The sequence below is a fragment of the Myxine glutinosa genome, chromosome 3, assembly GCF_964187855.1.
Source record: "Myxine glutinosa chromosome 3, kmMyxGlut1.1, whole genome shotgun sequence".
Lineage (NCBI taxonomy): Eukaryota > Metazoa > Chordata > Myxini > Myxiniformes > Myxinidae > Myxine > Myxine glutinosa.
Window position 1 is genome coordinate 21,601,545 of NC_136263.1, and position 25,582 is coordinate 21,627,126.

A 25,582-nucleotide genomic window follows, 5' to 3' on the forward strand; every position below is an offset into this window, starting at 1 on the left:
TCAGCTGTTGCGCAACCGAAGAAGGAGGCTATATGTGGACGGCCGAAGCACGACCCCGACCTCCCCTTCGAGCGAGGGCAGCGGTCGGTCGGGCACTGGGATGAGGTGGAAGCGATGGAGCAGCCAAGCTGAGAAAATGAAGAGCTCTTGACGTGCGAGCACCTCTCCGAGGCAGATCCGTGGCCCGGCCCCAAATGGAAAGTAACTCTGGGGCTTTTTCACCAACAGTTCTCCGTCGACGTCCAGAAACCGTCCTGGGGTGTGGGGGATGGGAGAGGGGAAGGTGGTCACAAACACCAATGCCACATTTTACAGCTTTGCGCAACACTTCCCCTCCATCAGTCACCTAAATCGTGCAAATCGTTACCTTTTTCTCTATTGTGCAGCTCTCTGACTTTAACCATTATTTGCTGGAGCAGGTGAGCACTTGATGCAATCTCTTTTCCCCACAGGAGGCCATTTGGCCCATCATGCCAACACTATATCAATCCCACATTTAACGATATTTATCAGTTTATTTACCTATTTAATTGGAGGTGGGGAGGGGCGGGGGTGGGGGTTGCTGGGCCGAAGGAAGGAGACCTGGGGTATGTACCTGGACATACAGGTTGCATTATGGAGAACTGATGCTCACTTGCTACTACCTTATTCCTTGTGGAGGGAAATGTTATTTGGCATAGTTTTGTTTTTTTGGCAATGTAAGTTAAACCTTAAATGAGTTTAAACTGCGGGTCCGGGTTTATTGATGTGATGATATTGTGGCATGAAATGGTTCAGGTGTTGAAACCACATGAGTGCTTGCATGCGGCGGTAGTGTGCAAGGTTTCACTCGCAGCTGTAAACACAGTAAATCAATATACCAATTTGAATTTGTTTGAGACCAATTTGAGACCTTTGTTTGAGACCAGGAATGGTTTTTGATTTGTGGCCAGCTCGCACCATTTTACGAAACACTGAGGCCTATATGCTGCAACAACAAGCAGGTGCTGCAGACTCCATGAATGGAAGGGGTCTACAATGGTGCATCAAGTTGTGCCAACCAGCACGTTGGCACAGTAACATTTAAATGCAGTAACATTTAAACAACACCATAGTCTATTGTATTATAACTGTATATAATTTGGTACAACTGTCAAACGCCACCATTGTTTGCAAGTATAGTTTGTGCTTGCTGTGACTCACCGGGATCAAACACCTCTGGGTTTTCCCACTGCCTCTCATCGTGATGGACTGCCCACATGTTCACGATAACTTGTGTCCCGCAGGGTATGGAGCAACCCCCAACTCTGAAAGGAAACGATGTTTGATATTAATGGAGAAAAATATTCCAGCCTGCAATTGCTCGCAATATTGTGTGGGATGAGAAAGGGAGAGTGCCCCCCCACCCCCCAAGGAAATGTATATCAACTGAGGGGCCTTAAAATGTGTCATGAATGAAATCGACAGGACATTGATCGAGTTGCACTAACCGTTGTGGGAACCAAGGACACGCTGCCGTTTCGAGCATTAACCCTTCGTCTGAGATTGCGTTAGGGCCAGAAACATCAGCGTTTCCTTGGTTGCTATGGTGGCTTGAATACATCGATCAACGTCCTGTTTATTTCATCCATTGTTCTACCTGTCCATCGACACGAGCCTTTAACAGCAAGACTAGTTCATCATTCCACATTAAAAATACAATTTGTGGACATTCTTTCTACTGTGAGATTTGCATGTGGGGTACCAGAGAGTAAAAAGTGAGGTAAGATACTTCATTTGCATATCCCACACACTATCTACCATCACCCATTAAATAAGATCACACACACACACATCAACACAATCTAATCTTCAAATAGAAGATGCTGCACTGGAAAATGAAACAGAAACAAATACAGCCCCAACAATTGCAAAAAAGACGAAATGTATAAAAAGAAATATCAAGAAATATACACCAACAACTGGGAGAATGACAAAAGAGCAGGAAAATACAAAAAGGAATTGGACAGAGTGGGGATAGACAAAGAAGGCTCATTGGAATGGCTAAGTAAGGGTCAGCTCAACTGTGATGGCGAACGAATCGTAATAAATGCCCAAGATCAAGGACACCACACCAATGGATTTAAAAAGATGGCGGGACTGAGCCAGACAGATAAGTGTAGATTCTGCAAGACAGAAACAGAAAGTACTCGTCACTTGCCCTCGGGATGCAAAAAACTAGCAGAACAACTTTCCACACAACGGCACAACACAGTATGCAAAGTGATTCATTGGCAAATCTGCAAAAAATTAAACATCCCAGTTCCAGAAAACTCATGGAAACACGAACCAAGGGCAATCATTGAAAATGAGGACGTCATGCTCACGTATGATCTAAGGATTCCATTGAGCGTGAACATGGAAAACAAAGCATTGCATCCGGACATTGTACTCAGGAACAAAAAGGAAAAGACAGCATTGATGATTGAGATATCAGTAGCCAGTGATTTTGGCCTAAACATTGCAGAAATCAAGAAAATGACCAGGACCCCAAATTAGGTCAAGAGATCTTGGAAGCTGAAGAGCGTCGAAATTGTACCAGTGATAATTGGAGCAATAGGAATGATAAAGAAGAACCTCACTGAGATTTTAAAACTATCCCAGGCATATTACCACAAATGAACTACAATTGGAGGCAATCTGGGGTTCGGTGACGATCCTGAAAAGAGAACTTGGAATAAAACTATGAAAAAGTTGAACAGCTTGGTACATGAAACGTGATCCCTTTCCGAAGAGGAAGTGCCCAGCCAGTACGTACAGTTGGAGCCCATATGAGTCCTATGTGGGCTAACGTGTGTGTCCCCACACGTAGTCCCCAGCTGGATTTGTCCAGAGGCTCATTCTGGGTGCCAGCTGGGTTGCCCACGTCGGCCGGGCATGGGTTTTTCGTGGGCTACCCCATGTGATCTGGGCATGGATTTGCATGGGTTACACATAGACTTTTCCTCGGCCTCATGTGAATGTAAATGGATTGTAAATCAATACTGCATTAGCTACAACATCACATCTGCCTTACTGTCAGTAGAAATATCGAATGGAGTGTATTTTTAGAGAGGCTTTTGCTTGAAGTTATCTTAAAGAACGTCGTAACTTGGATCTGTCAAAACAAGCTAATAATGGTTCATATTTTAATAATTCAATGGTGTTCCTGTGGCATTTGAAATGTCTTGGAACATCTTTCTGTGGTATTCCGGCTTCCAGAATACCAAGGGTGTGAACCTCTGAAAGTTTGACAAAGATAAGACCCATTCACCCATCCCTGAGAAAAATGGTGACACATGTGACATGTGAAAATGGTGACAATGGTGAAAATGGTGACACAGGCAGACAAACATCTCTTATAGTATGTATAGATTTACTTTAAAAAAAAAAAAATTTTTAAATGTGTGTATATATATCTATATATATATATATATATATACACAGTCGTGGGCAAAAAATGTTGTTGAAATTAAAATATATTTTGGTATCCACATGTATTTCTTTGGTTTGCAGTGGAACAAAACAAAAAAGCTGAAAAAACTACAAAATATTAGCTTATTCCAATCAGAAATCCTAAAATGGCCCGAACAATATTATTGGCACCTTTTAGAAGTTGTTAGACATAATTAGATTTCAAGCAGGTGATTCTCCTTTACTTTGGAATTGAACTCATCTGTGGTGAGTTGCAGGTGCCTGCAATATTTAAAAATCACTCATTCAACCAGTGGCACTGTACCCAACCTCCATAGATGTGGCCGCAAGAGAAAGCTTGATCGAAGATTGCAGCAAAGGATTGTTCGAATGGTGGAGAAAGCACCTCGATCAACTACCAAACAGATTCAAGCTGACCTTCAGACAAACACACTACAAAACACACTACAAAAATCACCCAGGAATGGTTCAAGACAAAACGCTGGACAATGTACGACAGTTTCAACTCGCACCATCCATCGCCAACTCAATGAAAGGGGGTTCTATGGTAGGAGAACCAGGACGGTGCCACTGCTGAGAAAGCCCTACTGGAGTTTTCCAAAACACACCAATGGGCAGAAGACCAAAACACAAGCCAAAATCCTTCTGGGAGAATGTTCTGTGAACAGATGAGACCAAATTAGAGCTTTTTGTAAAGCACATAATCTCTATGTTTACAGAAAACAAAATGAAGTCTTCAAATAAAAGAACACCTTCCCTCCAGTCAAACATGGAGGAGGTTCAGTGATGCTTTGGGGTTGCTGTGCTGCCTCTGGCACTGGGTGCCTTGAATGTGTGCATGGCATCATTAAATCAGGAGATTACCAAGGCATTTTGGAGCGCAATGTTCAACCCAGTGTCAGAAAGCTGGGTCTCCGTCGGAGGTAATGGGTCTTGCAGAAGGACAATGACCCAAACACACGACAAAAATCACCCAGGAATGGTTCAAGACAAAACGCTGGACTGTTCTGAAGTGGCCAGCAATGAGTCCAGATCTAAATCCCATTGAACACCTGTGGGGAGATCTGAAAACAGCAGTTGGGAGAAGGCACCCTTCAAATCTGGGAGAACTGGGGCAGTTTGCACAAGAATAGTGGGTCAAACTGCTAGTGGAGAGGTGTAGGAAGGTCATTCATGGCTATAGGAAGCACTTGACTGCAGTTATTTTGTCCAAAGTCTGTGCTACCAAATATTAAGTCTAGGAATTTTGTCAATGTCATTTCTTTTTATTTTATGATTTAAAAGGATATATTAAGTTCTGAATCAAAAACAAAGGTTCTGAATATTAACAGTGAAATAAAGAATTGTGGAGACCAAATATTTTTGTCAATTTAAACTTATTTTTAGAGAAAATTGTGAGTTACCATCAAAGTACCATCAAATTGACGATTGAAGTATTATCGATCTACATCAGGGTCTACAACATGGCCGGAATGATTCACTTCAGACAACAACAAACTCATGTTTAAAAAATGTTGTTGAACTGGTCTCGATAACACGTTGGCTGCTGGATACCATTTTCTGAAACAAACATTGGCTTGACCCACCTGGGACCTACCATAGGGCTCAGTTCAAAGCCCACTCAAAGTCCAGTTCAGCCCACCTAACCGACGAAATCCCATGTGGGCCCCAGCCAGCTTTATAAGGTGGGCTATGATGTCAAAGAGTGTCGTTCTTGTGGTAGAATGACATCGGCAGCCCAGATGAGACCCATGTGGTTTTAAAAAACCCACCCAGAACCTAAGCCCACCTTAGCCCATTAAAACCACCTATTTCCCAGCTGTGCCCCAGCTGTACATGCTTGATGGGTGGATACTTTGGGTCCTGGGAGGACTCCGGTCCACCTCCTGAAACCCACAAATGGAGTTAACAACACACAGACGCACACATACACACACAGAGACAGAGACACAGACGCGCACGCACACACACACACACACACACACACACACACACACACACACACACACACACACACATAGACACACACACACACACACACACACACACTTTGCGGGTGAGTTGCTTTCGGCGTTGAAGCCAGAATTTAAAATTTTCAATCAATCTTTGATCGACATGTTTCTGCCCTTGAGGCATTATCAGCAAGACAAAAATAAGTTTTGCAATGAAAAGCCTTTGGCTAGTCTAGGCCTGTACAACTTTCACACCACACTGCATGAATGCTTAATTTGCATAACAATGTCAGCATGGATTGACCAATCAGAGCGAGAGACAGGAGAATGGGAGGTTACAGCTGTAATGTAATCTCATGTTGTGGGAAAAAAAAAAAAAAAACCTGCCCTGCTACCCCTTCCCTCTTCTCAAGCTATCACTGTCCGGCTCCTTTGGGGGTTGTGGGAGAGGGGATCTTCAACTTCTTCAACAATTTTCCCCAGAATGCTCAGCACCATTTCCTGTAGATGGGACTATCAAGTGTCGGACACTTCTAGTGAATAAACTCACATGGTATCTCGCATGGCGACGTGCGGCACCAGGAGTGGGGCGACCGGGCGGATGCGCAGAACCTCGCAGATCGCGGACTCCAGTTGTGGAAGCCTGGAGTGGTCTTCCCACCTGGGGTCTCGCTCGCTTCCCACCTTTTCGTCCAACTCCACCTGTATTCTCTGCTGCACCTGCTCGAGTACACGTTTGTGACAATAGTACGGTATTTAGCACTGTTCTCTTAAACATCCTTGATCTGTGATTGTATATTTCATGTGACAGAAGGGACTATTATAGTTTAAATTTTACTTTTGGCATTTGCATGAAAAATATATATTTCAAACCAGACACAGAGATATAATTGGGGTTTGTGGGGCTGTAGCTCCTCCCCCTTTTTGGACATCTAAATTAGTCCACTTGTTTTTTTTATTAACCTCTTCCTCCACACCTCCTTTCCACCCTATAAAAGCGAAAAATCCATGTAAGTGATTCCATTGCATGCACCCAAGGACAAACTTGGGGGGGGGGGGGGAATTCCCAAAAACGACAGCAAATGTAAATATTCATTATATTGGGAACAAAACAGACGTATTGGAACGCTTAATCGTGAAGGACTAGTGTCGATCTGTGTCAGTGGCCAGGTACAACGACGAGGCGTCAATCGAGGTATGATAACCACCATAGGAAGCGAGGAGAAGCTGTCGTTTTGAACGTTAACCCTTCGTCAGGGCAAAGAAAAAAATTTGAAATGTCCTTTGCACCTCATTTCCTGTGTGGGTAAGCGTACTCTGATCCATCGTTTAATCCTGTCTACCAACAATCTCGTCTTTACAGCCGTCGCACGTGATTCCGCTCCACATGAAAACGTGTCGCTCTATGTTGTTACCTCGCCCATGCGAAGCGAAAAGTGGGGTTAAGCAATTGGTTCACTTCTGTCCGTCCGGTTAGATAAGGTGGTGTAAAAGACGCTGCATGAATGGCGGTGAACTTCCATTATTTTTTTGGTTTTTCTACAACCTTTAAAATCTTTGTTTTTTTTTAACACACCTGTTATATACTTAAACACCGCGTGGGGTAAGGTGTTCTATGAGCTCCAGTTCTCTCTAATTTATGAAAGGCAGCATTCCTTATAGTAAGGGCATTTTATGAGATATTTCACAAATCTGTTAACTAAATTGTTACCAAAAAATTTCTTCACCAATATGTTTGTAAAGGTGTGTAATAACTGCACATCGGATTTTTATGTAAAAAAATAAAAAATATTTTTTCACATAAAACGGCTTTTTTGCGCGCAAAAAAATTATTTTGCTATTTTCGGAGAGAAAAAGAATTTCGCCCTTTTTCGGGAAAAATAAAATAAAATGCCCTTTTTGGTCGAAAATGTCTGGCAACGCTAAAAAAAATTAGGGAATTTTTCGAAATTTTAAACTGCGATCGAAATTTTTAACTGCGATCAATCTCATAAACAAATCGTTGCGTCCACTTGCGTGTGTTGCGTCCCCAGCGTGTACAGCAGTGAGGCGGTGTACTACAGTGAGAGAGTGTACACAAAGTGTGAACAAGTCTCCTATCAAGATGAGTGCTGCTCTTCGTGACAAGTGGCTGAAGGAATTCAACGCTGGCAGCGATGGGGCCACCTTCAAGTACGTGTCGAGTGACACGGCTTTCTGTCGAGCTTGTGAAAAGACTTTCCGGGCGAAGCAGAAGTCTGAGCTGGCCCAACATGTCCGAGGAGACCGCCACAAGAGCAACTTGGCCTTGAAGAAGAAGAGAACGGTCACGCAAGCCACCATGGAGGACTTTGGTGGCGGAAAGAGGCACAAGTGCGACGTCGTGGCTCAGGAGCTGTGCCAGGCCATGCTGGCCGCTGGCATCCCATGGTCGAAATTGGAAAACCCTGCCCTCCGGTCGTTCCTGGAGAAGCACATCACTCTCCAGATCCCCGATGAAAGCTGGATTCGAAAGCACTACCTCGACAAGTGCTACGACGAGGCCTTGGCGGGGATCCGTGCCGACCTCGGACAGCAGCCCATCTGGCTGTCCGTCGACGAGACGACCGATTCGGCAGGTCGATATGTGGCCAACATCATCGCGGGACGCTTGTCCAAGGAGGGGTACTTTCGTCCCCACCTCGGCCAGTGCATGTTTCTGGAGAAGACCAACTCCGGGGAGATCGTGCGTGCAGTCAATGACACGCTGCGCTATCTTTGGCCTGATTTCAAGCCGGAGTGCCTCAAGGTCCTCGTCAGCGACGCCGTGGCCTATATGATCAAGGCCGGCCATGCCCTGAAGGAACTCTTCTCGGACTTGCTGCATGTGACTTGCGTTGCCCACGCGCTCCACCATGTCTGCGAGACAGTCCGAGAAATGTTCAAGGACGTCAACGACCTGATTGCCACGACAAAGAAGGTGTTCGTCAAAGCCCCGTCGCGTGTTGTCTTTTGGAAGGAGCAGCAGCCCAATCTTTCTCTCCCCCCGGAGCCCATTCTGACTCGGTGGGGGACGTGGATCGACGCCGCGGTGTTTTACGCCGAGCACTTCGAGGCCGTCAAGGACATTGTGGACCAGCTGAACGATGACGACGCGATGGCAATCCGGAGTGCCAAGGACCTGTTCGGAAAGGCGGACATCAAGCTCAGTTTGGTCTTCTTAAATGCCCACGTGTCGTTCATCCCGAAGATCCTTAAGCAGCTGGAGGAGGCCGGCATGGAGCTGGCCAAGGCCTTCCAGCTCCTTGATCAGGCCAAGGAGGAGCTCGAAAAGATCCGAGGCTGCCGTAAGGAGATCCTGCTCACTAAGTTCAAGGCGGTGCTGCAGCGCAATCCCGACATTGGTGTGCTGAGGACAGTGGCTTTGATCCTGGATGGAGATCAGCACGGATCTGAGGTTGGTGTGCCGGCTGGAGTCAAGCTTGCTGACATCCCCCTCTTGAGGTACTGCCCCATCGTCAGCGTCGACGTGGAAAGGTCCTTCTCCATCTACAGAAACGTCCTCACCGACCGCCGACACCGCCTCACCAAGGAGAACATTACCAAGATAATGATTTCAAACACCTACTTTAACCGTTCCTAAAAGGGTCTTGTCAATTTCTTCTAGTCCTCTACTTATCAAACAATGCGGTTGCAATAAAGGTACCTGAACGTCATTTTTTACCTGTTTACTAGCCCAGAGTGCTTAATGTTGTGCAGGAAAAAGCTTACCATTTTTTGTTCTTTTTTTGACTGATTTCTGAAAAACTTGGTAATAATAAAAAATGAATAAAACGGGGGAAAAAAATATTTCGGGATTTTTTCACATTAAAAAAAAAAAATTCCGCTTTTCAAAACATAAAAGGCCTATTTTCTTAACATAAAAATCCGTAGTCTAGTAATAACATGTGTTAAAATGTTGAAGTTCAACTCCCGTGGGAAACCCAGAAAAAAAGCTGTTGAATTCGGGTACCGAAAAGTTATTTTCGAGATTTTTTTTTTTTTTAATCGGCCCTTAAGTAACTTATGAGGGGTCAAATAAGGGTTTTTCATGATTCTGAGTTGATTGTTAACATTTATATTTTCACTTTTACATTTACACACAAAGTAGCTTTTATTTCACATACATATATAATACTCAAGAGTTATTTCTCATTCACAATGTCAGAAGTTTCAACAGTCATTGTCTATGTCTTCTTCAGACTCAACAACATCATGACTGCAGTTTCTGCATGTAATGCCATTACAGACTCCACAGGCCGAGATGCACGTGACCCCATTCTTCTTGCAGCTGTCAAAACAAAACAAAAATGTCAAAACATCCTCCATCCATGATGTGGTTGGCTGTCGTACTTCCAGGATAGATCAACTGGATCACATCTAGTAGTCCAGAATCTTCCATGATGTTACCCATTGATCCAAGATAAGACTTCAGCAGGTGAAAACCACCCAACCTTGGAATGACGGGTAGATTTGCCTGCTTTATTATATTCACAGCCTTCAGCCAAATCGGAAGATCAAAGGTCACTATAGCGACCCCAGCGCGCCGTATGCACTCTTTCAGAGTGGTGAAGATGGTGTTGAGGTCATCAGGGTCTCCTTCAATAACTGGGAGGAACTCGATCTGTGTGCTCTGCTTTGCATCATTAGCATGGATTCTCTTCATCCAGCCATTCCAGTTGGAGTGTGGGAACTCAGGATCGTTGGCTTTGATCACCCACCCCGCTGCCCAGAGTGTGTCACCTGGAGTGAGGAGTGGCTGATCATGAGCCAGGGAGGAGGAAAGCTCAGCGAGGGGGAGAAACATGATCGCGTTCGTTCCTATCTGTTTCCTGTTCGTAAATGGAATAATCTTTACTTCAGTTCCTCTCAGGATCTTAGCTTTGTCGAGTGCCTTCAACTTCACCCGGGGGAAAGCTGCTGTTGTCTGTGGATCTGGCAAAGGTGGTGCCGGAGAGGTGACTTCGATCCAACCCATTGAGTGAAAGGGAGTGTTTCCGTGAATAGAGACAATGTTTAAAACTATATTGTCTCCAACAAACTGAGTGACTGCATTGTTTGTTTCCCCAACCTCCATAAAGACCACCTGATCATTACTTGACAATTCACTTTCACTGGCTGGCACTTTGGCTGTCATCACTGATTGATCCTCAAGCGCAGCATCAACCGCAACCTCATCATTGATCTGTTCATCGGTTTCCTCCACAATGGTGTCAAGAGTGCCAGAAGTATCTGGAACATCATCTCCACTCCTACTATTAAGGAAGCAGTATTTGTAGTTTTGTGTCTCCGTGTAAGACTCAGTGTATCCCAGCCGGTGGAACTTGTTGAGCATCCATTTTGACCCAAATCTATGATCAAGTTGTATGGCAAGCCCCATTTGGTGTGGCAATACTCCAGACCGAGGTCGACAGGCCTTAATAAAATTCTGCCCCCAAACGGCAACTCTTTCGTCTGTCTTGACAATCAGTCTCAAGAACATCTGAAGGCTTGCAGGAACAAGTGTCAGCTGACCATCGATGTCAGTCATACTGTGTGTGGTGGGGTATGACTTTGGACCTAAATCAATCAAGGCAATATCATTGGATATGAACTTGAGTGCCGTCTTTATGATCTGAGTCTTCTCATCTCCATGGTCAAGATTAGCATGATGCCCTCGCAGAATATTGTCGGTGCCATCTTTGAGACAGAGTACATCTGCCCTTCTTTCCTGTGTTGTGAAATACAAGGTGTCTTCGTATTTCTCTAGAAGTTTTATCTTTAGCCAATGCTTTGAATAAGAAAGGCTCTTCTCTGGTGACTGATCAAACTCCTGCAGCTTTTCATGGACTTGGTCCATGTTCATTACCCCATGCTCTAATTCTGAGTCTAACCATTCGCAGAATTCAATAAAAACTGCCTCTCGCTCCTCATCAATACTCCTCTGTCCTCTCTTCCTTTTTCCTTCCTCATCAGTCTTGGACAAACTGTCACCTCTCGCAAACATAAGTTTGCATCGCAAATGGTACAGTGTTTCTTCTGCTACCAAGTCGTTGATCCCTTCCAGGCGTCCAGTGACTTCAGTGCCCCAGTCATCCCCGCGACTCCGTGCTGTCTTCAGCAAGCTTGCCTTCAGTGTATCTGCAGTTAAATTATCTGGCACTCTGTATTTCTTTCTAGCTTGTGCTGGATTATTTTTGTAGAGCTGGGCTGGTTGGTTGCAAAGAATGCATACATCCTTATACAGGAGGTCAACTGACTGTGATCTTCTAGAACTGCAGCCAGTTGATGAACTGAACTCACAAGTAGTGCGTCTTCTCTTCAACTTTGATGACTCTTTCTCTGCCTTTGATGCTTGAGCTGACTTCTTGGTGGTTGCAACAAAGTTGTTGTACAGATCATTTTTACACTTCTGGTGGTACCTCAGTTTTCCTTCCTTTTGAGCCTCCTTCATACGTTCCACAACAGTAACATTTTCGACAGTTTCTGCTTGTTTCAATAAAGTTGAGTATCCCTTTGGAGTTGCCTGTATGAGCCTTTCAGCTGGTGTATCCGAGCGTGCACAGATGAAGCAATTGAGCACAGGTGGAGTAACGTCTTCATCCATATTGCTAGACTCCATGTCCTGCAAAGTAGAAAATGAGATATATTTAGAAATTATTTTTCCACAAAGGAGTGTCTGTGGTGAAATATAAATGTTAACAATCAACTCAGAATCATGAAAAACCCTTATTTGACCCCTCATAAGTTACTTAAGGGCCGATTAAAAAAAATAAAAATTCTCGAAAATAATTTTTCGGTACCCGAATTCAACAGCTTTTTTTCTGGGTTTCCCACGGGAGTTGACCTTCAACATTTTAACACATGTTATTACACACCTTTACAAACATATTGGTGAAGAAATTTTTTGGTAACAATTTAGTTAACAGATTTTCATATGTTTCCCTTACTATTAGCATTTGTTTGGATGATTTGTAACTCCCGTCGGAGCATGTCAGACGTGATACTTCAATTCCAGATTCAAGTTCCACTTGCAGCACTCGTGTATTTGCCCCTTGTCTGCTAATGTCTTTGTAATTCATTCATGTAAAGTGCAGTCTCGATTTCCTTGTCCTGAGTGTGCCTTCTGTACAAGTTCTACCAGCAGTGCTTTGGAGTAAAGAAAAGGATCAAAATATCTTTGTTCGGTCTCGATACTGTTACATATTTATGTGAATTACTATTCCGGGCTTTGCTTATCAATGTGTAGTCGATTAAAGGTTGTTGTGATTAAAGGGTCAGGAGCCCTTCTGAGAAAAAGGAGACCGGAAACGGAAGAAGAAAAGACACGAGGTCCTGGAGACGCGACGATTCTTTGTCTTCCTCGCCGAGCTCGGAGGCGGGCGGTATCGATTGAGCAACGTCAGAGAATCGGCGTTTCAAAGCCCGTCTGGCGAGAGGAGTTACCGGGACGTGTAACTACCCTTTGACACGTCCAGTCACTGTGGGTTCGTGCACGGAACCAAGCAGCTGGCACAGTTCGCCTCGCCGTCTACAAGGCACCTAGGGCCGCGCGCGCTGGGCAAGCCGCGTGTTGCTTTGCCTGCTTTACATTACCCGCTTTGCTTGGCCAGGAGGTGCGCGCTGCAGCCGTTGTTCCCGGTACGGGACGTGCCCGGTGAAAGCACGTCAGGAAGGGTCCGTTCAACCGCCCACGTGCGGAGATCGACCTACAGGAGTACGGAGACATTGTGAGAGACATTGACCACAGAGGGAGTCGGGAGTGGGGCTCACGTGAGGAATGTATAAGATGGCCATCTTAGAGTTAATGTAGATGAGTTTACATCTTTGCACTATTGATTGCTGATTGTTAATGGTTGATTGCTCGGGGAATATATCATTGAGTATTCCGGATCCTTGGTGTGGGGTTTTTTTCTTGGTTGGAATTCATATTGATTGCGTTACGAAAGCGCATACATAATTAATCTTTCTGGCGGAGTTCCTCTCACGGTCCGGGAGTCACCGAGACCAGGTAGTCACCGGGAGGACCACGTAACAGAATTGGGGGCTCGTCCGGGATTACGATTTGCGGATTCGCAATTGGGTCTACGTCCGGGATCTAAAATTGTATAACATAATAAAATAATAGTTTTTATTAATTAAAATTTATTAATTAATTATTAATTGGTAAATTTTTGGGGAAATTAGGGTAAAGTCTTGGGTGAAGGTTAACAGGTGTTAACGATAGGCACCATGGCGTTTGTGGCACAGAACTTTGCGGTAACCCCGAGTGAGGCACAGTTCCGAGCGTTACTAAAGTCGGACCTCTTGAAATTGGCCAAACATTTTAACTTGGAGGTCCGAACTAATTTGAGGAAGGCAGAGTTGCAGACCACGGTGATACAATCTATGGTGGGATTAGGAACATGGGACGAGTTAGCCTGGGCGTGGCTACCCGAAGAACCAGAAGACGTTGAGCTCCGGAAACTGGAGTTGCAATTACGGAGCCAGGAACGGATCAAAGAAGAGGAAAGGAAAGTAGAAAAGGAAAGAGCAGAAGAAGAAAGGAAAGCAGAAAAGGAAAGAGCAGAAGAAGAAAGGAAAGCAGAAAAGGAAAGAGCAGAAGAAGAAAGGAAAGCAGAAAAGGAAAGAGCAGAAGAAGAAAGGAAAGCAGAAAAGGAAAGAGCAGAAGAAGAAAGGAAAGCAGAAAAGGAAAGAGCAGAAGAAGAAAGGAAAGCAGAAAAGGAAAGAGCAGAAGAAGAAAGGAAAGCAGAAGAGAGGAGAGAAGAGAAACAAGCAGAGGAAAGGAGAGTGGAACGAGAACTCAAGGAAAGGTTAGAAGGAAGAAAAGCAGAGGAGAGGAGAGCTGCAAGGGACCTCGAAGCAGAGGAGAGAAAAGCGGAAAAGGAATTAAAGGAACGTGACATGGAGCTTCAGCAAGAAATTAAATTCAAGGAGCTGGAGTTAATGAGAGAACGGGGAGAGGGACCACCCTTGCTGACGGGGTCGACACCTAGCCAGAACACCTGGGATGTGGGCAGACATGTGAGGCTGGTTCCACCCTTCAGTGAAAAGGAAGTCGCTAAATTTTTTCCGCACTTTGAGAAAGTGGCTCGACAGTTAAACTGGCCGGAGGAGGCCTGGACCATACTAGTACAAAGTGTGCTGGTGGGAAAAGCTCAAGAGATTTATTCGGCGCTACCAATGGACCAATGTGCAGATTATGAGGTATTGAAGAAGCACATCCTCAAAGCCTATGAGTTGGTTCCGGAAGCTTACCGGCAAAAATTCAGGAATGCCAGGAAGAGGGAGAGTCAGACCCATGTGGAGTTTGCCAGAGTGAAAGAAAACATGTTTGATCGGTGGTGTGAGTCAAAAGGAGTCGGGAAAGACTTCGAAACATTGCGTGACTTGATCCTGGTGGAGGAATTTCAACAGTGTGTCCACGAGGACATCAAAGTGTACCTGCAGGAAAAGAAAGTACCGAAGTTGTGGGACGCAGCCACCCTGGCAGATGATTATGCCTTAACACACCGGATAGGGGTCCACGAACCTAACTCCTCGCCTAGATCTCCGCAGGGGAGGTGGGGAACAGCAGGTGCGGAGAACGACAATACATGGCGGCGGCCTCGAGAGGATTATGGGGACAACGCGGATACCCCACCTGTTCGAAATCAGAGGGCTGCGGGCCCAAGACAAACTTATTTTTCAGGGGGCCCGAGGCAGACCACGAGTTTTTCCTCCGGGCCTACTTGCGCTTTTTGCAAGAAACCTGGACACTTGATGTCCAGTTGTTACCTCATGAAAAGGGAAGACCCAGAGCGGATTCCGACTAGTACAACTCCAAATGCGATGGCAAACGTAAGAAATCGCCCACAGAAGAGTTACCAACCATTTATTTATGAGGGGTTGGTCTCACTCAAGGGAGACTTGACTAACCCAAGACCGGTTAGGGTTTTGAGGGACACAGGAGCCCATCAATCCTTAATGCTTGAAGGCATTTTGCCATTGTCAAAGAGTACCGCAACTGGTGATAGTGTTCGGTTACAAGGGATCGGTGGCTGTGTTAGTGCCCCACTTCATGTCATCCATTTGGAATCCGATTTGGTGTCAGGACCGGTCACCGTCGGTTTACAAGCCACGCTTCCTGTAGAGGGAGTATCTGTGATTATCGGGAATGATTTGGCCGGGGGGCAAATTTATGGTAACCCGAGGGTTGGTAAAGAGCACAGCAGGGAAAATAACACCCCACCAGCTCGGGATGGCGACAAAAGTTCCAAGTTATTTGTAGGGGGACTGAACTTCAACACAGAGGAAGAAGTTCTGACCTCTGTCTTCAACAGATATGGGCCGCTGGTGGAAGTGCGGGTGGTAAAAGACAGGGAAACGCAACGGTCAAGAGGGTTCGGCTTTGTCACGTTTGCAAGCACAAGAGACGCCAGGGAGGCAGAGAAGAATTGGAATGGTAAGGATTTGGAGGGTCGGACCATAACAGTAGGGAAGGCCTTTCGTAGGCGTCGAGAGGTCTACAGAAGAGGACAACTTGGCAGTAGTTTTGGGGTTGGCAGCAGCCGATATTACTATGGAGGCTCCCAGAGTTACGGCACCTCCCGAAAGAATGAATGTCAGAGCACTGGCCGAGAAAGAGACCGCCAGTCAGGTAACGGCTGGGACAAGGGGTCCCACCGTAATGGTTAGGAGTCTGGAGAAGTTGAAGCACTATATACGGGGGAGCCGCCGAGCCGGGGCTCCTACACGGACTAACCGTGAACGCCACGTTCTTAAAGGCGTCCAGGTAGTGAACTTTCCTGCACGGACTAACCGTGAACTCCACGTTCTTAAAGGCGTCCATGTAATGAACTTTCCTCCCCGGACTAACCGTGAACTCCACATTCCTTAAGGCGTCCATGTAGGGAATATTCCGCTGGGCCTCCCGAAAAAGTGCTATAGAGAGGTTTAAATTTGGGGGCTTTGGTCACCACCTCTTAACCGTCATTCAAGAGAAACTAGAAGTGGTTGACGCTTGGTCCAGAGGGAATTCATCTAGGGGATCGTGTGAAATTTTGTTGCTTTATTTTTAAGTGATGACTGTGCCCGGGGGGAACTGATGAGTTGGGGGGGGCGGTGAGTTATCTGGTTTGTTTATCCAAGTTGGCCGGCAAAGAAAGTTTTCGCTGGGTTCAAACTTTCTTTCTTGAAGGGGGGGAGTGTTACATGTTTATGTGAATTACTATTCCGGGCTTTGCTTATCAACTAGGGCATTGCCCGTACTATATATATCTATATCTAAAATTATATCCCCCCCCTCTATTTACATGAAATGGTTTGGTCCAAAGCGAACGGCTTGCGAGTACGGTGACAATCCCCCCCCTCTATTTACATGCAATGGTTTGGTCCAAAGCGAACGGCTTCCGGAGTTTGGTAAAGAAATCGCCATCGCGTGCACAAACGCGCAGGAAAGCGAATGAATCGCAAATTCGGTTTTATTAGTTTTAAAACATAGTTTAACGCCAACATAGTTTGCAAACGTGAAATAAATGAATACGCTCTCAAATGTGCCATCCGAGGCAGAGTGTGTCCTCCGCGTTCGGCACACGCGATCGTTCGCTGCTCTCTGATTGGTTGAATCGTTTTTTGGACATAGCTCGGTAAGTAATTGTCCGATTAATATGAAACCTTGAAAAGGCACATCCTCGGGTCCCCAGCAATATACCTGGCAAGTTAAAAGTATATCGGACCCGTGGTTGTCGAGAAACAGCGGTCACAGACAAACAGACGTACAAACGTACAGACGTACAGAGATTACTGGAATTATAGATAGATGTGTAGTCGATTAAAGGTTGTTGTGATTAAAGGGTCAGGAGCCCTTCTGAGAAAAAGGAGACCGGAAACGGAAGAAGAAAAGACGAGGTCCTGGAGACGCGACGATTCTTTGTCTTCCTCGCCGAGCTCGGAGGCGGGCGGTATCGATTGAGCAACGTCAGAGAATCGGTGTTTCAAAGCCCGTCTGGCGAGAGGAGTTACCGGGACGTGTAACTACCCTTTGACACGTCCAGTCACTGTGGGTTCGTGCACGGAACCAAGCAGCTGGCACAGTTCGCCTCGCCGTCTACAAGGCCGCGTACGGCACCTAGGGCCGCGCGCGCTGGGCAAGCCGCGTGTTGCTTTGCCTGCTTTATATTACCCGCTTTGCTTGGCCAAGAGGTGCGCGCTGCAGCCGTTGTTCCCGGTACGGGACGTGCCCGGTGAAAGCACGTCAGGAAGGGTCCGTTCAACCGCCCACGTGCGGAGATCGACCTACAGGAGTACGGAGACATTGTGAGAGACATTGACCACGGAGGGAGTCGGGAGTGGGGCTCACGTGAGGAATGTATAAGATGGCCATCTTAGAGTTAATGTAGATGAGTTTACATCTTTGCACTATTGATTGCTGATTGTTAATGGTTGATTGCTCGGGGAATATATCATTGAGTATTCCGGATCCTTGGTGTGGGGTTTTTTTCTTGGTTGGAATTCATATTGATTGCGTTACGAAAGCGCATACATAATTAATCCTTCTGGCGGAGTTCCTCTCACGGTCTGGGGGTCACCGAGACCAGGTAGTCACCGGGAGGACCACGTAACAATACGTCCATCTCTTGGTTTTATATCGTTAAGTGTGACAAAGGTGGACATTGCTACATATATGTAACATGGTGGACATTGCTACATGTAATGGTGGTATGTAGAGGGCACAATAATTTGGAACCTGGCTTCTTCTTTCTTTATATGCAGCACAAGGCTTCAGGGTAGCATCATTGGCTGGAGGTGTGGCTGTATCATGGGATCTTTAACGTCCATCAACAAATGACAGCAGATGCGACGCCAAGTTTAACGTCCATCCGAGGGATGGCACAAACATTGATGAGTCACTCTGCCTGTGAAACACCGGTTTTTGGCTGGGTCGGGATTCGAACGCAGGCTAGACAGCTTCGACGTGAGTGTGCGTACCTCTATGCTGTCCTGCCAGTTCCTGGAACTCGGCCAAGGGAATGCGATATACTCTTATCGGGTACGCAGTCCAAATTGAACTTTAAAAGTTCAGTACATCATGCAAGGAAACAGCCAGACTGTCACACCTCTGGATAATGAAGCAAAAATGCAAACAACCACGATAAGGTTGTGGCAGTGGTCTCGACACCGGCACCAAATATGTCGGCGGTGGTCATAAGGAGGCGGTCATTCGAGAGATGCGTGTTGGGGATGGACCCCTTTCCTTGATCTTGCTTTATCTGGGAAATCAGCAACCAGTCCATCAGGTCTCGAGGATTCTCCGGATCCAAACTCTCCTGGAGAGAAGAGAAACAAAGCAAGTCCAGTATTATATGTATCTATATATATATACTGTAGTTCTTTCTAACCAATGACTGACTGATATTAATGATCGGGGTACCTTCCGGGTATCATAGAACAAATATTTGGTGTGCTGATGGACACCGAAGCCGGTACACCGGGAAAAATCACAGAACCGTCGGAAAGCGTCCATAAATGAAAATGTACATAAAAAACCGTAAACGTATACATAAAACTAGAACGGCACTCATTAGAGAGCATACCTCTACCTGGTTGGCCATATCACTCGATGGTGAAGAATCACTTAAAAAATTAAATAATTATCATATCTGAATCCATATTCAGATCTTCATCAAAATCGAAACGATTCGTCCTCGTCTCACACCCAACCGGTCCACCAGGTTTCGTCCAAATCCGTCCACAACTGTTTGAGACATCCTGCTATGTATCGTTTTTGGCCCCATTCTCCCAATGGTGAAGAATCACTTTAGAAAAAAAAAATTCTCATATCCGAATCCATATTCAGATCTTTACCAAAAGCTGATATATTTGTCCTTGTCAGACACCCAACCGGTCCACCAGGTTTCGTCCAAATCCGTCCACAACTGTTTGAGACATCCGGCTATGTATCGTTTTTGGCCCCATTCTCCCAATGGTGAAGAATCACTTTAGAAAAAAAAAATTCTCATATCCGAATCCATATTCAGATCTTTACCAAAAGCTGATATATTTGTCCTTGCCAGACACCCAACCGGTCCACCAGGTTTCGTCCAAATCCGTCCACAACTTTTCGAGATATCCCGCTATGTATCGTTTTTGGCCCCATCTCCCAATGGTGAAGAATCACTTTAAAAATTCTAGTAGTCGGATCCGAATCCGGATCGTCACCAAAATCTAATCATTTAGTCCTCGTCACAAACGTTACATCTCTGCCAAATTTCCTCCGAATCCGTACACAACTTTTTGAGATATCCCGCTATGTATCGTTTTTGGCCCTATCTCTCAATGGTGAAGAATCACTTTAAAAATTCTCGTAGTCGGATCCGAATCCGGATCTTCACCAAAATCTAATCATTTAGTCCTCGTCACATACCTTACATCTCTGCGAAATTTCCTCCGAATCCGTACACAACTTTTTTAGATATCCCGCTATGTATCGTTTTTGGCCCCATCTCTCAATGGTGAAGAATCACTAAAAAAATTCTAGTAGTCGGATCCGAATCCGGATCTTCACCAAAATCTAATCATTTAGTCCTCGTCACATACCTTACATCTCTGCCAAATTTCCTCCGAATCCGTACACAACTTTTTGAGATATCCCGCTATGTATCGTTTTTGGCCCTATCTCTCAATGGTGAAGAATCACTTTAAAAATTCTAGTAGTCGGATCCGAATCCGGATCTTCACCAAAATCTAATCATTTAGTCCTCGTCACATATCTTACATCTCTGCCAAATTTCCTCCGAATCCGTACACAACTTTTTGAGATATCCCGCTATGTATCGTTTTTGGCCCTATCTCCCAATGGTGAAGAATCACTTTAAAAATTCTAGTAGTCGGATCCGAATCCGGATCTTCACCAAAATCTAATCATTTAGTCCTCGTCACATCCGCTACATCTCCGCCAAATTTCCTTCGAATCCGTACACAAGTTTTTGAGATATCCCGCTATGTATCGTTTTTGGCCCTATCTCCCAATGGTGAAGAATCACTTTAAAAATTCTAGTAGTCGGATCCGAATCCGGATCTTCACCAAAATCTAATCATTTAGTCGTCGTCACATATCTTACATCTCTGCCAAATTTCCTCCGAATCCGTCCACAACTTTTTGAGATATCCCGCTATGTATCGTTTTTGGCCCTATCTCTCAATGGTGAAGAATGACTTTAAAAATTCTAGTAGTCGGATCCGAATCCGGATCTTCACCAAAATCTAATCATTTAGTCCTCGTCACATACCTTACATCTCTGCCAAATTTCCTCCGAATCCGTACACGAGTTTTTGAGATATTTTGTTCACAAACAAACAAACGGACAAACAGATGGGGGTGAAAACATAACCTCCATCCACCTTTGGTAGCGGAGGTAATAAACTCAAAAACCTCAATCAATATCCAGCATTTGAAAATTGTAATTTCTATGACTGTGAACTGTGAAATAAAAATCTCTGAAAATTTACGGAGAAACAGTAAACGCATCCGTAAAATAAATAAATAAACCTAAATTGATATCTTGCAGCAGGTCGGTGATGCTTACATATTAAAGCTTCTATTTATTCTATTATTTATTATTAATATAAAGCTTCTATTTATTATGTACCGAAGTACGAAGCACGGTTTGTTATATCCTACTAGTGTGTATATATATATTTGATTTTTTTTTGTTGTTGTTTATTTATTTATTTATTATTAATTATCCACGAAACAATTGTGGAAACTATCACCATGAAGGACTGTGATTGGTTAATTTTATAAGATATAAACCGACAAGCTTTAAATAAAGTTTTATTAAATAAACCTTTAAATTCCTTTGGCAATCGAAGCTGCAGTGAGATTTGTTTATTATCTGAGTTTCTGAACAAAAGCAGGTGGACGTATAAACACCTTCGGTCGATCCACACAAACCATGAGCTGTTGTCAACAATGGCTGCCGAAACGAGGTGACGTTTGAACGTCCGTGGTTGCCATTCCAGAGTACCCACCTCGTGTTGCTGCAACTTGCGGTTGAGTAGGGCATCGCGGGTCGCCACACAGCACCGCAGCTCCCGCAGGCCGGAAAGGGGAAACAGCTGCACAACAAACGACGGATTCACATCCATCAAAAGCATCAGCAATCCATGTACAAGATGACTTTGTCCAGGCAGACATTGGCCTTAAAAGACCCCAACTTAAAGGGACTATGAGGTATAATGGCTGACATGCTCGCTTAGATATACGTTTATGCGCATGACATCATCATGTCACATAGTCGGTGTTCTTCTTTGGTTGATTTTAACATACCTGGCTTACTCCTCTCTGAGTTGTCTCACCTGTGTTCCATTCCCAACACAGCTATAAACTCTCACCCTGGTGACTTTTCACCAGTAATATGAACAAATTTAAATTTCCTGCCCTAACCTATAGGGGTAGGGGGCACTGCACCACCCACTCCCCCCTCCCCCCCCCCCCCCCCCCCCCCCAGCAAGTTTTGCTATCTACAGCCACGTGCTGCATATGAAAGGAGAAAATGAAGATGACATATAAATATTTACATCCACTTAAGCTCAATAGCTCAACCACAAATCAAACTTGGTGTTGGTTTAACGGTCCAGGTGGCTGGCTTAAGATCTTAAGGTCTTGAGTCGGGCTGTTGAATTAATACCAGGTGTGTTGACTCAGCCCGTCATCATTTGGAGGTCTCACAAAATGAGTGGGACCGGTAATGGGGGCACTGCGTCAGCGGCACAGCTGCACCTCCAGAAAATGATGCAGCGAAGAACAAATTCCTAGTTCCTTCCCTAACCAGCAGAGGGCACCAGTGGCACAGCCGTGCCCTCAGCCAATGATGCTCCCCCACAGCCTTGTACTGTATACCAACGATGAGGTCTGCAGCCCAAAGGACAAGCTCACTGCGACCGACTGCCAAGAACGGCCGAGCGCTCAAAGCCTCTTCAACATTGTCCGTCAAATTTAGCAAACGGGTTTCGACCCAATGGAGGTCATCAGGTATAAAAGGCGCTCTGGAGTGAAAGACTCAAGGAAACCAAGAGGGAATTGGTTGTCCATGAATTGCAAATGTCCATGAATATGCAAGCCATTGCTTTTCGAAAAACAAAAGCACTTGGACAAGTGGATAAATGATAAGATTTATACCACAAGACCACACAAGACCACACAACACCACACAGGAGCAAAACTACTTCAAAAATAAATAAATAAATATCCCAAACTTGTAATTCAAATAATGCAATGGAAACCATCAAGTTGCACCAGTCTCACCGCATAACACTGTGTCGCCATCTGTAAAGGTGTTTTCTTATGGACATAATAGGTGCCCCCGCGCCCCCATGATACTTGTTCATAAAGGTACACCATTCTGTGCCAATGCCATGACCAAATTACTGGACCAGGAGTTTGTTCGATTTACCACGTTTCGTGTGGAGTGCTCACCAAGTGACTTCAGCACTCAAGCAAGCACTCCATTGGAAACCGATACCACTAGTCAACTACAGCCACTTGGTAACTGAACAGACCTCAAGTTTCAGCAACCGAGCAATGGAGTAGCTTTGTGGTCAACATAAAATGTATCATCCACTAGAAGAGGTCGTCGGTTCACTATGGACCGATTAGTCGTCATGTCTCTTGCTGCTTGAAGGGGGAGGGAGAGAAGGGAAAGGAAGGGAGGGAGGGGGGAGAGGTGGGAGAAAGGGAAGGAAGCGGACAAGGCAGGGAGGAGAAGAGATATACTGCATCTGCATATGCATCTTTTTGGGTGGGGGGGGGGGGGGGGGGGAGGGAAGGAAGGAAGGAAGGAAAGAGGACAAATTTACCTGTGCAAAGAGGGCCTTAACCTCATCATTGCCCAAGTCGAGAAGGAAATGGTAATACCCACTGATTCCACCACTAGGTGGCGATACATGGTACACATTTACTTAGAGAATTTATGCTGCCCCCAGCCGGACCCCAGCCGGACCCCACATTTACATAGAGAATTTATGCTGCCCCCAGCCGGACCCCCAGCCGGACCCCACATCCCCGTGGCCACATAGCCGATGTTACCCCCCGCCCAAAGTTGTATTTGTAACCCCGAGTTTGTAATTTGTAACTTAAAATATGTATATATATATATGGAAAGGTTTGTGACCAATGGTGGTGCACCCTATTGCGATCTATTTATCAGAGACCGCACCGTTGTGATTGGTCAATAGAGCACAAAACGGATTACTTACCCGCAACAAGGGAAATGCATCCACAGCGGCGTGTCGGGCGACGCTGCGTACGATACCCCTGTTGTAAGCGAGTACGTCGGCGAGCTCAGGGTCGTGCTCCCCATACGTGGCTGAGAAAACGAGGGTGCACACCACGTTGGTGACCGCTCGACCGAGCATCTCCGACAGCTCGATGGGCTCTCCTGATTCGGCGACCTTGGCGAGTGAAGTGCACAACTGTCCGGCTTCGCGGGACACTGGTCGTAATGGGGAGGCACAAGGTTGGGTGGGACAGGGTCTCAGAGTCTCAGTTGGATATTCAAAAACTTTGGAAAAACATTTCGAAAATTATTTGCCAAAAAATGACCTTTATGTAGATGTAGTCATGGAAACTGAATAATGCTTTGAATTTTTTTATTAATAAATTTTATTTTTTATTATTAATATCTTTAAAATATTTATTAAAATATATATATTTTATAATTTTATATATATATGTATATATTATTAAATTATTATTATTTGTTTATCATAAGCGATGTTTGCAAGATGAACAAATTGAGATTTTGAGTTAATGGGGTGTTATTATGGTGGAGACGTCACGATGGACCAAAAGGTCTCCTGGGTCTCATCACCCCTTATTTATTTATTTATTTATATTTCCCAAAACCACTTGCGTCACGTTTCCAAGTTTAGTTCGGAACATTTAAGGAAACTGGACTCAGTAAGGAATGTTTTCCAAAGCACAACATGTTCATCCCATAAATGAACACAACTGATCGTTAAACAGATAGTTAAGTTGTTTGTGTCACCCGAGATCATTTGTGTTTCTAATTTGGAATGTATGATCTACCAAAGTGGTGTGGATGTACCAGGTAATACCAAAGTGGTGTGGATGTACCAGGTAATACCAAAGTGGTGTGGATGTACCAGGTAATACCAAAGTGGTGTGGATGTACCAGGTAATACCAAAGTGGTGTGGATGTACCAGGTAATACCAAAGTGGTGTGGATCTACCAGGTAATACCAAAGTGGTGTGGATCTACCAGGTAATACCAAAGTGGTGTGGATGTACCAGGTAATACCAAAGTGGTGTGGATCTACCAGGTAATACCAAAGTGGTGTGGATGTACCAGGTAATACCAAAGTGGTGTGGATGTACCAGGTAATACCAAAGTGGTGTGGATGTACCAGGTAATACCAAAGTGGTGTGGATCTACCAGGTAATACCAAAGTGGTGTGGATCTACCAGGTAATACCAAAGTGGTGTTGATGTACCAGGTAATACCAAAGTGGTGTGGATGTACTAGGTAATACCAAAGTGGTGTGGATGTACCAGGTAATACCAAAGTGGTGTGGATGTACCAGGTAATACCAAAGTGGTGTGGATGTACTAGGTAATACCAAAGTGGTGTTGATGTACCAGGTAATACCAAAGTGGTGTGGATCTACCAGGTAATACCAAAGTGGTGTTGATGTACCAGGTAATACCAAAGTGGTGTGGATGTACCAGGTAATACCAAAGTGGTGTGGATGTACCAGGTAATACCAAAGTGGTGTGGATCTACCAGGTAATACCAAAGTGGTGTTGATGTACCAGGTAATACCAAAGTGGTGTGGATGTACTAGGTAATACCAAAGTGGTGTGGATGTACCAGGTAATACCAAAGTGGTGTGGATGTACCAGGTAATACCAAAGTGGTGTGGATGTACCAGGTAATACCAAAGTGGTGTGGATGTACCAGGTAATACCAAAGTGGTGTGGATGTACCAGGTAATACCAAAGTGGTGTGGATCTACCAGGTAATACCAAAGTGGTGTGGATCTACCAGGTAATACCAAAGTGGTGTTGATGTACCAGGTAATACCAAAGTGGTGTGGATCTCCCAGGTAATACCAAAGTGGTGTGAATATCCCAGGCAATATCAGCATGGTGTGCATATACCAGGTAATACCAAAGTGGTGTGGATGTACCAGGTAATACCAAAGTGGTGTGAATCTCCCAG

At 45.0% G+C, this 25,582-nt stretch overlaps 2 protein-coding genes across 2 annotated transcripts in view; one reads left to right on the top strand and one right to left on the bottom strand.

Annotated features, from left to right (window-relative positions):
- WBP1L (WW domain binding protein 1 like) overlaps nt 1–4,789 on the top strand; it is a 126,315-nt gene extending 121,526 nt beyond the window's left edge. Inside the window, exon 8 of the transcript XR_010983784.2 lies at nt 3,750–4,789. The gene's annotated coding sequence lies outside the window, so the exon portion shown is untranslated. The remainder of the gene's footprint in view (nt 1–3,749) is intronic.
- Nucleotides 1–25,582, bottom strand: part of CYP17A1 (cytochrome P450 family 17 subfamily A member 1) — a 27,790-nt gene continuing 2,208 nt past the window's right edge. The window contains exons 3-8 of the mRNA XM_068111724.2: nt 23,598–23,833; nt 21,372–21,458; nt 18,458–18,667; nt 5,935–6,104; nt 1,183–1,286; nt 1–254 (exon numbers count right to left, since the gene is read on the bottom strand). Coding sequence (XP_067967825.2) covers nt 1–254; nt 1,183–1,286; nt 5,935–6,104; nt 18,458–18,667; nt 21,372–21,458; nt 23,598–23,833 — 1,061 coding nt within the window. The remainder of the gene's footprint in view (nt 255–1,182; nt 1,287–5,934; nt 6,105–18,457; nt 18,668–21,371; nt 21,459–23,597; nt 23,834–25,582) is intronic.